The 13,861-nt window shown below is 42.8% G+C and overlaps 1 protein-coding gene across 1 annotated transcript in view; it reads right to left on the bottom strand.

The window, feature by feature from the left end:
• LOC309550643 (calpain-8-like) overlaps positions 1–13,861 on the bottom strand; it is a gene marked incomplete at its 3' end in the record, with an annotated part of 108,715 nt that overhangs the window by 15,952 nt on the left and 78,902 nt on the right. Inside the window, exons 17-19 of the mRNA XM_082250980.1 lie at positions 13,189–13,267; positions 11,127–11,243; positions 4,761–4,819 (exon numbers count right to left, since the gene is read on the bottom strand). Coding sequence (XP_082107106.1) covers positions 4,761–4,819; positions 11,127–11,243; positions 13,189–13,267 — 255 coding nt within the window. The remainder of the gene's footprint in view (positions 1–4,760; positions 4,820–11,126; positions 11,244–13,188; positions 13,268–13,861) is intronic.

Below are 13,861 nucleotides of genomic sequence, written 5' to 3'. Positions count from 1 at the left end.
CTTGGATCACGTATATTCCAACTTCATACTACTTTTGTGATCGAGAATTCTTTATAGTACACTGGGAATATCGACTATGATTTTACCATTTCAAATAGGAAGTTTGAACAAGAGTAGTTTGTTGATTAGCCGTAAATATAACCAGAATTTAATAAGATTTGCCCCCCATAGACATCTTGAACATTTGCCTTTAAAGTGTAAGTCCAGGCAAAACCTAACTAACACTAAACCTGCTCTCTGCCACATTCTAAACCTAATCTATCTAGCCCGGTAAACAAAAAACTACTGTACTTACCTATTCTGCAGCCGATCCGGTGCGGTCTGCAGTGGCGGAAGCTGTGTGCAGGAGAGAACCGACAATGGCTGTGAAATGGCTGGGAAGTGACATCACCCATAGAATTAGCATGGGCCTTCCATTGTCATCTGCCTCTCCTGCACCCGCCTCCACGCTGAAGCTGCCGCTGACAGCTGATGGTAGGAGGACCAGCCTGGATCGGCTGTAAATTAGGCAAATACAGCGATTTTTACTTTACAGTATTAGATAAATTAGGTTTAGAATGTGGCATAGAGCAGGTTAAGCGTTTTGCCTGAACTTCTACTTTCAGTTCAGGTTAACTGAATTTTCAGTAAGATTTTCCCAACCCTTGATGAATCTAACCTGGCCAGACTCATCCATCACTACCCCTCACCTCTATGTAACCTGTCAGGTTGGCTGCATGGGGCCCCTTGGTTTGTAACAGAAGCCCTGACAGTACCTGCATTACTGATTAAATCACCAGGTGAGGATAAAGGAACGAAAGCTTAAATAAAAAAAAATGCAGCCACCGCACCTAAGGACTGGTAAGCTAAAATATGTAAGAGAGTGTGCGTGTGTTTTTTTGTGTATTCTGATTTACTTTAAGTAAGGCAGAGAAAATTCAGGTCTCCTTGTCCTGCCAGACATGCTTGTGTTGTGTGGTAGAACTGTGCAACTCCGAGGACTGAATGGACAAAGATGCAGATCCTTTGGCAGGTAAAACAGGTGACATACTGTATATGTATTTCCTCTGTGTATTTAGTTATTTTCTTTATCTGAAATAGTGGGAAGTATGGCCAAAAGGACACATTAGCTTTCAGCAGCAGAAGATTGGCATTGGAAGTTTTTGGATCAGAGGTTCCGCGCCTCTGCCCCATGAGTTCTCTACACACCCCTGAAAAGAATCCCCCAGAGGGTGCTTGCTAAGGTATCTCTGTACCTTGGATCCTTTTCTGGATTCTCCAGAGGGAGATATCGGATCTAACGCAGACTTATGACACCCAATCAAGCTCAGTCAGCGCGTTAACCACTTTAGCCCCGGAAGTTTTTACCCCCTTCCTGACCAGGGCCTATTTTGCGATTCAGCACTGCGTGACTTTAACGGACAATTGCGCGGTCGTGCGACGCTGTACCTAAATGAAATTGATGTCCTTTTTTTCCCACCAACAGAGCTTTCTTTCGGTGGTATTTTATCACCTGTGCCATTTTTTGATCATGCGCTATAAACAAAAAAAGAGCGACAATTTTGCAAAAATAACAATATTTTTCACATTTTTTTTATATGAAATTCCCCAAAAAAAAATTTAAAAATCTAAATTTTTTAACATTTTAGGCCAATTTGTTTTATGCTACATATGTTTGGTAAAAAAAAAAAAATTGCAAAAAGCGTATGTTGATTGGTTTGCGCAAAAGTTATTGCGTTTACTAACTAAGGGAAAGATTTTTGTAATTTTTGTTGTTTTTTTTTTAATGAGTAATGGCGGCGATCTGCGATTTTTTTTTGCGGGACTGCGACATTGCGGCGGACAGATCGGACCCTTGACTGACATTTTTGACACTTTTGGGGTTACCAGTGACATTACTACAGTAATCAGTGCTATACATATGCACTGTTACTGTAAAAATGACACTGGCAGTGAAGGGGTTAACTTTTTTTGAGAGGGAGGGGTTAAGTGTGTCCCTAGGGGCGTGATTCTAGCTGTGATTGGATGTGGCTACTGGTGTAAGAACAGAGATCAACGGTCCTACATTGCAGAACCGTATGATCTCCATTCTTACACAGGGGAGAATGACAGGCGGCTTTGTTTACATTAGCCGCCTGCCTTTCTCCCGATGTAACGGATGATCGCGAGTGCTCGGCGGACATTGGGTCCGCTGGGCACACGCGCGGGGGGGGGGCTTCATGACCGAGCGGGAGCGCGCCTCCGGCGGCGCGCGCTCGCTCCCTAGAGCCTCACAGGCTTTGCCTGTGAGGGGCTGACCGCCGCCGTAAATAGTTGTGCGGCAGTCGGCAAGTGGTTAAAGATGTGTCGTTGTTGGTGTATGAGTGGATTAATAATTGTCACATTCCAGCCAGAAAAGGATAAATCAGATTTATGTGCCGTGGTTCTTGAAATCAGTGAAATCTATTTGTACCTTCCATTCCAACACCTAAAGCCAGGAGAACGTTTTCATAATAGATCAATAATTAATTTTATTAATTCATTTTATCACCACAAGCGGAGATGTTCTTATAGCTGTGGATGCCCAAAAGGGAATTGGTTTATGCATTAAAACTGAAAAGATTTACAGTACATAGACAAACCAACAATAACATATTGATTTTTTATTGACTTTTATTAGGTGTTATTTATATACAGAAAAGGTATTTTACATGAAATCCTGATAAGGGCTGTAATTATTTATAATGAAGATAGTTCTCCCTCTGAGTAAACCGGTAGTTCAAAGACGATGTCACCTGTATGTATATGGGGTTCTCTTCATATGAGTGCAGCACAGAGCCACTGTGAGAAAAAAAAAAAGAACAGTTATGTAAAATGAATGTATGGTGGTTTTGTACATACAGTATAGGCAAGGACTATAAAAAAAAAACACATTATATATATATATATATATATATATATATATATATATATATATATATATATATACTGTATATATCTGCATGCATCCAGCAGGTGGCGCTTTAAAGTTTATCCAAAGCCAGAACTTTTTCCTAGCTTTGGATAAAAGTTTACATTCTGTGCTGATTGGAGAGATCTGCAACACAGTAAGTGATGTCTGGCACCTCTGTAGAAAGACCGCTGCTTCCACACACACAGAGGGCAAGGATCCTTCTCAGCAGCTGCTGGCAGGGGACAGGCAAACTGTTCTTTCTCTGCGCTATGGGGCCTCAATAACCCTTAAATGCAGCTGCTCATACCTATGTGATTAGTAAAACACAGCAAAAAAAGGTGAAAATGAAATGTGAATAAATCAATATGCAAATACACAAAAGAAATATGGGATTTAAAAAACCTCACTGTAAAATTCTTAACACGTGATCAGTGACCTATTTGAAAGTGTAATAAAGTGCTAGACAATGGGTTTGAAATAAGTACAAAAAATTACAAATAACCCTAATTCCCCAAAAAAGTCTGGAAAATCAGCAAGTGTCCGGTGAAAGAAGGTGCAGTCTCTGTGCTGTCTTCAAAAACACAAATAGGTGCCAATTGGACATGAATTCTCCTGGTGGGTACTTAAAGCGGAGTTTCAGCCACAGAAAAAAAATTTCAATGAACATACCCCCGGGACAGTCAGGGCTAGTGCATTCCACAATGGCTAGCCTCTGATCTGTCCCGGTTCGCACTTACCTTTTAGAAGAAATACTTACTTTTAAAATTTCTTCTCCAGCGCTGCCATCTCAGGTGTGGGCAGCTTGAAGCCAGCGCGATCCTCTTCCGTCCTCTTCGGTCCCACGATGCACTGCGTCGGCCCCGCTGTCACTTCCGGGTCTGCAGCGTCATCCCTGCACAGCTTCTATGATGTGCCTGCACCGGAACGGACGTCGGGGCCGGTGCAGGCGCATTGATTCCTGGGAGCGATGACGTTCTGCTCCCAGGAATCATTGCAAAGCGGAAGTGACGGCGTGGGCCATGCGGCCGAGGGAGGAAGCGGAAGGAAGGTGAGTATTTTTTTTCTGCAATTACAAGGTAAGTAAAAAAAAAAAATAAATCCTAACTACCCATTTCTTTTTCAGGTGAGCTATAGCAAGCGGATGGCCCAAAATCGACTATGTTGATTTTGTGGCCGGAACTCCGCTTTAATCTTCTGGTTTATAAAAGAGAATAACACTTACAATATGCTGGTAATAATGATATGTCTGTGATAACGCCCACAGGGAGGACGAAACGCGTTGACGCAAATTCCGGCTGACGGCTGTACCAATACGTCACTTCCGGATATTGGTTGAACGCAAACAGGGAAGCATGCACCCTGAGCGGCCACACCATACCCGGAAGCCTCTGTATTGTGACCAACCACAGTTTTAATACCAGCATATTGTAAGTGTTATTCTCTTTTACAAATAAATGCTTAAAACGTTATCGCACAATGGAGATTTTTTTCTTCTATGGCCTTTGATTATACGTCCATTTGGGAATAACTACACCCAATCCCATAAGTCCATCTGCAACTGGGGGACCCACTAGAAGATTAAGTACCCACCAGGAGAGTTCCAATGTCCAATCTTACCGGGCCACAACTTGTTTTTTGTGCTGTGTTGTTTTAACTGTAGGACTATGCTTAACTAAAATAAAGGTGCAGTTGGACTTTAAAAGTTAATCTGTAAAACAATGATATTTAAATAGTAAAAACAAACATTACAACTTATTACATCCCTTCTAAACTTTACCCCACAATTTGCAGATCCTACCAGTTGTAAAATTTAATATGAAGTCCTTTACTCTAAAATGGAGAAAATTACCTCTGATAAGGACAAGCTGATGCTTCCACCCTTGTCTGCGTCCAATATGTCAAACATTTCTAAAAAGAAAAAAAAATGTATTTTTACTGGTATGCTGTATTGGTACAATTACTATTCAGACAAAGATAAGAATATGAAAGCTACCAGTTGATTGGTTGCCATAGGAGGTGAGGTGATATCTTTTAATGGGGGCACATATGTAAGATAGAATGCCCCCCACTTTGAAGTCACCATGACATGAAGTGTAGGGGAATCTATCCAATGGGCCAAAACAATGACAGGGTTTTGAATTCTTCTGTACTATATCCAAAAGTGAAAATGTGTTTACAGGTACACCTAATGGCATGTGTTTATAAAAAAAATTGCTGAGCTATTTTGCAAAGGTACATGAACATTTATTCTGTACAAAAACAAATGTTATTAGGCTATTATCTCTCCGGTCCAAGGTTTTTCATTCATACAGAATAGGGTGAATCAGGAAAATACCAAGTTATGGCCACTAGATGGAGCTGACAATCATATTAAAGTGGAACTTTAGTTAGAAAATTAAGTCCTGCTAGATCGCTTCTGGCTGGCCCCTGAATACACTGTCTCACCCTGCTCTGCACATGCTCAGTTGCTCTCTAGTTTAGGCAATGCAGAACTTGTAGAAGCCAATCTCCTGACAGCCTTAAAGCAGGATTAAACCCTTCTCTCCTTTGCAGCCAAGTAAGCTATTTCTGTACGAGTTGCCACTGCCATGGTGCTGCACATGTGATCAGTTATTTCACCAGACATTTGATGGTTTGACAGTTTGGTTGAGGACACAAGCAAACGTAACAGTTAGCAATCCCAGCATTCCAGGAATGTAACTTTTTTTAACTTTTTTTTAACTGGTAAATTGACAGATTTAGTTCCACTTTATGCTTTACTGCTGTTCAGGGGCCTTTGGCTTCAGCAAAATGGCAGCCTCTAGCATGAGTAGACAGGAGCAATGCTGGGGGCAATTAACAGCACACACTATTTTTGGTAGCATAACTATTAATGTAGAATGTATGTTCCTTGCTAAAGAACATTATTTTTTATCAAGTTGATATGGGTAACGTTACGCTTTAAACAATTATTTACTTCCAATGATCATCAGCACCATCTAGTGGGCATTATGCAGTTTAATTTGATTTTGATTTTCCTCCAATCGCACATAATAAATGTACATGTTGTTTCACAGGACAAATAGCTCTGCAATTTTTTATGAATACACTGCTAAGAATGTTTTTAAGAATATATAGGTGGATTCAATCCTCCTATTTATAACTAATATATTAAGAAGAGTTTCCGACTTGACACTGCATCTCCAAAAAAACAACTAAATACCACAAAAGGATGTTTTATATTTACAGGTGACTTTTAAGGTGCCAAGTTAATGTACAGAAAAATAAATCATATAATAAAATAAAAGGATATTTTATTCAAAAAGTCAAAGACACATAATAGAGTTTTTTAAGGTCATACAAATGTATCATGTAAACTTAGATAAGTTCTGGTAGCCCAGGACCCTCTCTTATACTCCCATGATTTTTGGATGGAAATCTGTTTTTTTGGTTCATGGCATAGTTGACCGTTTTATTAAAGGAACTTAAAGGAAATTAAAGGAACACTTTTAAAACACATCAGATCTCAATTGGAAAAATATCATGCTGGATATCTATACTGATATGGACTGGGTAATATGTTAGGAATGAAAGGATGCCACATCGCTTGATGGAAATGAAAATTATCAACCTACAGAGGGCTGAATTCAAAGACACCCCGAAAATCAATGTGAAAAATGCAGCAGACTAGTCCATTTTGCTGAAATTTCATTGCAGCAAATCAAAATGGTACTCAGTAGTTTGTATGGCCCCCACGTACTTGTATGCATGCCTGACAACATCAGGATAAGCTGCTAATGAGATGACAGATGATTTCCTGGGGTATTTTCTCCCAGATCTGGACCAGGGCATCACTGAGTTCCTGAACAGACTGAGGTGCAACCTGGTGGCATTGGATGGACCAAAACATAATGTCCCAGAGGTGTTCTATTGGATTTGGGTCAGGCAAGCGTGGGGGCCATTCAATGGTATCAATTCCTTCATCCTCCAGGAACTGGCTGCGTACTCTCGCCACATGAGGTCAGGCATTGTCGTGCACCAGGAGGAAACCAGGACCCACTGCACCAGCATAGGGTCTGACAAGGGGTCCAAATATTTCATCCCAATGCCTAATGGTAGTTAGGGTGCCGTTGTGTAGCTTGTAGGAGGTCCGTGTGTTCTTCAGGAGATATGCCTCCCCAGATCATCACTGATCCACTACCAAACCGGTTATGCTGAACGATGTTACAGGCAGCACAACATTCTCCATGCTTCTCCAGACCCTTTCACATCTGTCACATGTGCTCAGTGTGAACCTGCTCTCATCTGTAAAAAGCACAGTGCACCAGTGGCGGGCCTGCCAATTCTGGTGTTCATTTGCAAATGCCAATCAAGCTCCACAGTGCCGGGCAGTAAGCACAGGGCCCACTAGAGGGCGTCGGGACCTCTGGCCACCCTCATGAAGTCTGTTTCTGATTGTTTGGTCAGAGACATTCACACCAGTGGCCTGCTGGATGTCATTTTGTAGGGCTCTGGCAGTGCTCATCCTATTCCACCTTGCACAAAGGAGCAGATACTGGTCTTGCTGGTGGGATTAGGACCTTCTATGGCCCTGTCCAGCTCTCCTAGAGTAACTGCCTGTCTCCTGGAACCTCCTCCATGCTCTTGAGACTGTGCTGAGAGACACAGCAAATCTTTTGGCAAAAAACCCCCCTCTGCTACTTAAAGCGGAGTTCCGGCCTATTTTGCAACTTTAGTGATTCCTGGAGTGGTCGCTACGCTGATCAACAATTGGGCATTCTAATTTTTTTTTTTTCAGGGGTCCCCAACCTTATTTTCAGAGCATTTTTGATTGTACTTCCTCCTTCTCCCCCCCCTCTGTGGCCACGGCCACCGACATCACTTCCGCCTTTGCATTGCATCCTGGGAGCTGTTTGTTATCACTCCCAGGATGCTGGAATCAGGAAGAACTCCAAGAACACTGCTTGGAATCAGGAAGAAGGACACAGCAGAATACACTGCGGCTTCAGATGCCCACATCCAAGATGTCCACACTCAGACAGCTTTTTTAAAAGTAAGATTTTGACTAAAATCCAATACTGTACACCTTGTAAGTATGATAATAGCGGTTCTGTAAAGGGAGATGGATTAGTATTATAGGGGTATTTTTAGTTAAAAAAGGTATTTGAGGCCGGAACTCCGCTTTAACCGACCAGATCAATATCCCAGGAGTTTAATTGACTTGATGCTACACTCTGATTAGAAGGTGTTCCTTTAATTTTTTGAGATATATATATATTTTTTTTTTTTTTCAGTATCTCACAAAAGTGAGTACACCCCTCACATTTTTGTAAATATTTTATTATATCTTTTCATGTGACAACACTGAAGAAATGACACTTTGCTACAATGTAAAATAGTGAGTGTACAGCTTGTATAACAGTGTAAATTTGCTGCCCCCTCAGAATATCTCAACACACAGCCATTAATGTCTAAACTGCTGGCAACAAAAGTGAGTACACCTCTAAGGGAAAATTTTCTAATTGGGCCCAGAGTGTTAATAATTTGTGTGGCCACCATTATTTTCCCTCTTAAGCACGGAGTTCACCAGAGCTTCACAAGTTGCCACTGCAGTCCTCTTCCACTCCTCCATGACGACATCACGGAGCTGGTGGATGTTAGAGACCTTGCGCCCCTCCACCTTCCGTTTGAGGATGCCCCACAGATGCTCAATAGGGTTTAGGTCTGGAGACATGCTTGGCCAGTCCATCACCTTTACCCTCAGCTTCTTTAGCAAGGCAGTGGTCGTCTTGGAGGTGTGTTTGGGGTCATTATCATGTTGGAATACTGCCCTGCAGCCCAGTCTCCAAAGGGAGGGAATCATGCTCTGCTTCAGTATGTCACAGTACATGTTGGCATTTATGGTTCCCTCAATGAACTGTAGCTCCCCAGTGCCAGCAGCACTCATGCAGCCCCAGACCATAACACTCCCACCACCATGCTTGACTGTAGACAAGACACACTTGTCTTTGTACTTCTTACCTGGTTGCCGCCAGGCTCGCTTGACACCATATGAACCAAATAAGTTTATCTTGGTCTCATCAGACCACAGAACATGGTTCCAGTAATCCATGTCCTTAGTCTGCTTGTCTTTAGCAAATGGTTTGCGGGCTTTCTTGTGCATCATCTTTAGAAGAGGCTTCCTTCTGGGACAAAAGCCATGCAGACCACTTTGATGCAGTATGTGGCGTATGGTCTGAGCACTGACAGGCTGAACCCCCACCCCTTCAACCTCTGCAGCAATGCTGGCAGCACTCATATTTCTATTTCCCAAAGACAACCTCTGGATATGACGCTGAGCACATGCACTCAACTCCTTAGGTCGACCATGGCGAGGCCTGTTCTGAGTGGAACCTGTCCTGTTAAACCTCTGTATGGTCTTGGACAGGGCAAACTTCTTATAGAATAGGGCATCTTTATGTAGAGCAACAATTCTTTTTTTCAGATCCTCAGAGTTCTTTGCCATGAGGTGCCATGTTGAACTTCCAGTGACCAGTATGAGAGAGTGAGGGCGATAACACCAAATTTAACACAAAACTGTAAGAAACACTTTCTAATCAGAGTGTAGCATCAAGTCAATTAAACTCCTGGGATATTGATCTGGTCAGTCAAGTAGCAGAGGGATTTGCTAATCAGTTTCAGCTTCTTTGGTGTCAATTAAGTTATCAAAAGGTGCACTGGATGGGCAACAATGAGACGTCCTCCAAAACAGAATTGGTTTTACAGGTGAAGGCCACTGACATTTTTTTCCCTACTAATTTTCTCAGACTGTTTTGCACTAGTTTTTCATTTGGCTAGGGTCAGTGTCACTACTGGTAGCATGAAGCAACACCTGGACCTTATAGAGGTTGCACAGGCAGTCCAACTCCTCCAGAATGGAACATCAATACGTGCAATTGCCGGAAGGTTTGCTGTGCCTCTCAGCACAGTCTTTAGAGCATAGTGAAAATTCCAGGAGACTGGCAGTTTCTCTAGGAGAGCTGGGCAGGGCCGTAAAATGTCCTTAACCCATCAGCAGGACCGGTATCTGCTCCTTTGTGCAAGGAGGTACAGGATGAGCACTGCCACAGCCCTACAAAATGATCTCCAGCAGGCCACTGGTGTGAATGTCTCTGACCAATCAATCAGAAACCGACTTCATGAGGGTGGCCTGAGGGCACGATTTCCTCTAGTGGGCCCTGTGCTCACCACCTGGCACTGTGGAGCTCGATTTGCCTTTGCCATTGAACACCAGAATTGGCAGGTCCGCCACTGGCACACTGTGCTTTTCATAGATGAGTGCAGGTTCACCCTGTGACAGAAGTGAAAGGGTCTAGAGAAGCCGTAGAGCACGTTTTGCATCCTGTAACATCGTTCAGCATGACCCAATTGGTGGTGGGTTAGTGATGGTCTGGGGAGGCATATACATGGAGGGACACACAGATCTCTTTTGGCTAGACAATGACACCCTGACTGCCATTAGGTATCAGGATGAAATCCTTGGACCCATTGTTAGACCCTACGCTGGTGCAGTGGGTCCTGGGTTCCTCCTGATGCATGACAATGCCTGGCCTCATGTGGTGAGAGTATGCAGCCAGTTCCTAGAGGATGAAGTAATAAATACATTGAATGGCCCCCATGCTCGCCTGACCTAAATCCAATAGAACACCTCTGGGACATTATGTTTTGGTCCATCTGACGCTGCCAGGTTGCACCTCAGTCTGTTCAGGAGCTCAGTGATACCCTGGTCCAGATCTGGGAGGAAATACCCCAGGACACCATCCGTCGTCTCATTAGGAGCATGCCCCCACGTTGTCAGGCATGCATACAAGCAGGTGGGGGCCATACAAACTACTGAGTACCATTTTGAGTTGCTGCAATGAAATTTGAGCAAAATGGACTAGCCTGCTGCATTATTTTTCACTTTAATTCTTGGGGGGGTCTTTGGATTCAGCCCTCTGTAGGTTGATCATTTTCATTTCCATCAAATGATGTGGCATCCTTTCATTCCTAACACATTACCCAGTCCATCTCAGTATAGATATCCAGCATGAGAATTTTCCCCATTGACATCCGATGTGTTTTCAAAGTGTTCTTTAATGTTTTTGAGGTGTGTTTGTATGCATGTGCTTCTCCACAGATCATTGCAGTTTTATTTTCCTTGTATATACACAACAAGGATGACAGGGGGCAGTATTGAACAGCTTGCAACACTTACTGAATAAAGTCTCCAATCGAATCAAGCATGCTATAAAATCTTCAAAATTGATGGACAGCTCGCTGGAGACATATCGCTGTACAATGATCTCCTGAATCCTGGTATTGAGGTTAAAACCTGATAAAAAAAATAAAATGAATGTAACTGCTGAAAATATATTTAAAGTCCCTCTTGTAGGGGTCATCAACACACAACATACAATAATATTCTCAGATTCCCCTCACTAGTATGCAGATGATTTCCGCTAAGTAATCTTCTAAACACTGCTGTGATCATCCTACATTGGGCCTCACACATTGTAGTAAAGCAAAATACTTCCATTATTGAAATCTCACTTCTAAATTACATATACAAGATGCTGCAGCAATTTATTATACAAAATTACAATTTAAACCAAGCTCCAGGAAAACAGTTGAATACATATAAAGGCACATATTTTAGCTGCCAAAGGATTTGTATTTCTGCCCATCCAATACTGAGATTTACACAACTCTGCCACACACCACAGCCTTGGGTAGGGCGGAAGACCTGATTTTCCTCTGCTGACCATCAGTAATACTTAGGGCCACCATACATGTTACAATCTGACTCTATAATCTTTGTACAATCTACTTTAGACTTACCAAAAATATATAATAGGAGCACCCTAATCTAACCATTCGTTTTGTATCCAATCAGGCAGTTGCACTACATAGTTTTTGGTAAATCTAAAGGAGATTGTACAATCAGACTATAATGTGTAGTGAGCTTTACAGGTCACCCCCTGCCTTCATCCTGTGACTGGACAGTGAAAGGAGAAGCAGCAGACTGATGAGCTCATCTCTCTGTTACTCTGCTCTCTTCTCCTATCAGACTATTCCTTGCCAGCACATGAGCACTGAAGCACCCATTGGCTCCTTGTGCTGCTTCTCCCTCTCCCATTATAAACTCTGCTGTACAAGGACTGCAAGGGGCTGATAGATACCAAGTCAAATGCAGGTAACTCCATCAGATCATCCCCTGCAGCTATAACCTTTTGAACCACCTCCCTCTCCATTTAAATTGTAAGCTCCATGAGTAGGGCCCTCCTATTCCTTCTGTATTGAAATGTCCCCCTTTTTATTGTAAAGTGCTGCGTAAGCTGTTGGCACTATATAAATATTGTATAATACAATTACTGATGTATTAAAGCAGAGTTCCACTCAAAAGTGGAACTTCCGCTTATCTGTCTCCTCCCCACCTCCGGTGCCACATTTGGCACCTTTCAGGGTGGGGGAGGCTGAGCGGGTACCTGTTTTTGACAGGTACCCTGTCCCCACTTCCATCGGACCCAGCCGTGGCGAGGTACGTCAGAGGTTCATCCCCCTACTCCTCCCTCTGCTTCCTGGCCAATTACCCAGCACAGCATGCGCAGTAGGGACACGGTCATGAAGCCACAAGGCTTCGCTGCCAGGTTCCCTTACCGGCAATGGCGGCGGCAGCACCTGACAGCCGATGGTAACATCGGCTGCGGTGCCGACATCGCTGGACTCTAGGACAGGTAAGTATCCTAATATTAAAAGCCAGCAGATACAATATGTGTAGCTGCTGACTTTTCGTTTTTGGAGGGGGGGGACTCCACTTTAACCACTTTCTGCCCAGCCCTGTCATTTGTTCAACTGGGCTATAATGCCTGGGGGGTGGGAAAATGGCCTCCTTATCACGTGGCCACTGATTGGCTGTCACAGTGATCACATGATCAGGAGCTGGTCCTGTAGGTCCAGTTTGGTCTCTATGCTGGGAGTGCAAAGTGACAGGCTCTTAGCACAGAAACCTCTGCAACTCATGGATGCATATGTGTGGCATGTGGGTGTTAAAGCCCACCTTCTTTGCTGCTGCACCTACGTATTACGTGGGCAGCTACAGGTTAATGAATACAAGGCTGCAATAATGTGTGCCTTTTATGTAAATCTGCCTGAGGTTCACTATTGTTAGTTGTGAGGACAGCAGCACTGAACAGAACAAGGCTTCTGTACAGCAATAGGCGCCCTCCTCATCTGATGAAGCTACCCCTGTCAGTATGAAATATTAGGAGTTCGGTCACCTGCTGTCTGCAAAGCCTTTCTCATTTCATGGGCATCAATGGATCCTGAGTGATTGGTGTCCACTCCCAGGAAGATTTTCTGTAAAAGGAATCATAAAGAAGAACAAATAGTAATTACTGCTAGTAATATGGACATTTCCGAATGTAGATGTAAGGGATGTCAGGTACCCCATAAAAAAACACATTTCTGTTTTATGGCATTTCTATTAAACCACCAGTAGATGGCAGCACAATGTTCAACTGCAAGCAAGGCATGGGAGGAACTAAAAGTTAGACCTTTTGTTCCTGGGGGAACAGAATAGCAGTTGCTATCCACCAGAATAAAAGGTCATCATACCTTGAATATTTAGGGCTATAAACAGGGCAAAATTGATTTCATTTACATCCCTGTGACCAGTAAAGGCTCCTGTCACTACTGTGTGATTGAATAACATACTACACAAATGTTAGTGGGTCACACTGTCGCATCACAGGACTACAGTGTACCAGGAATGTGGTTATCATAGTGTTATGTTGATATATCTCATATTAGATTGTACTATGAGACCACTGTGATTCAGAAGGAGTAACAACATAACAGTATATATATCTATATATATATATATATATATATATATATATATATATATAGATATATATAGATATGTAATAGTATGTATAAACAGAATAGCAG

Source organism: Pelophylax lessonae (assembly GCF_965119305.1).
Source record: "Pelophylax lessonae genome assembly, chromosome: 3".
In the NCBI taxonomy this organism is placed as follows: domain Eukaryota; kingdom Metazoa; phylum Chordata; class Amphibia; order Anura; family Ranidae; genus Pelophylax; species Pelophylax lessonae.
This window is presented reverse-complemented; position numbering and strand designations above follow the sequence as displayed.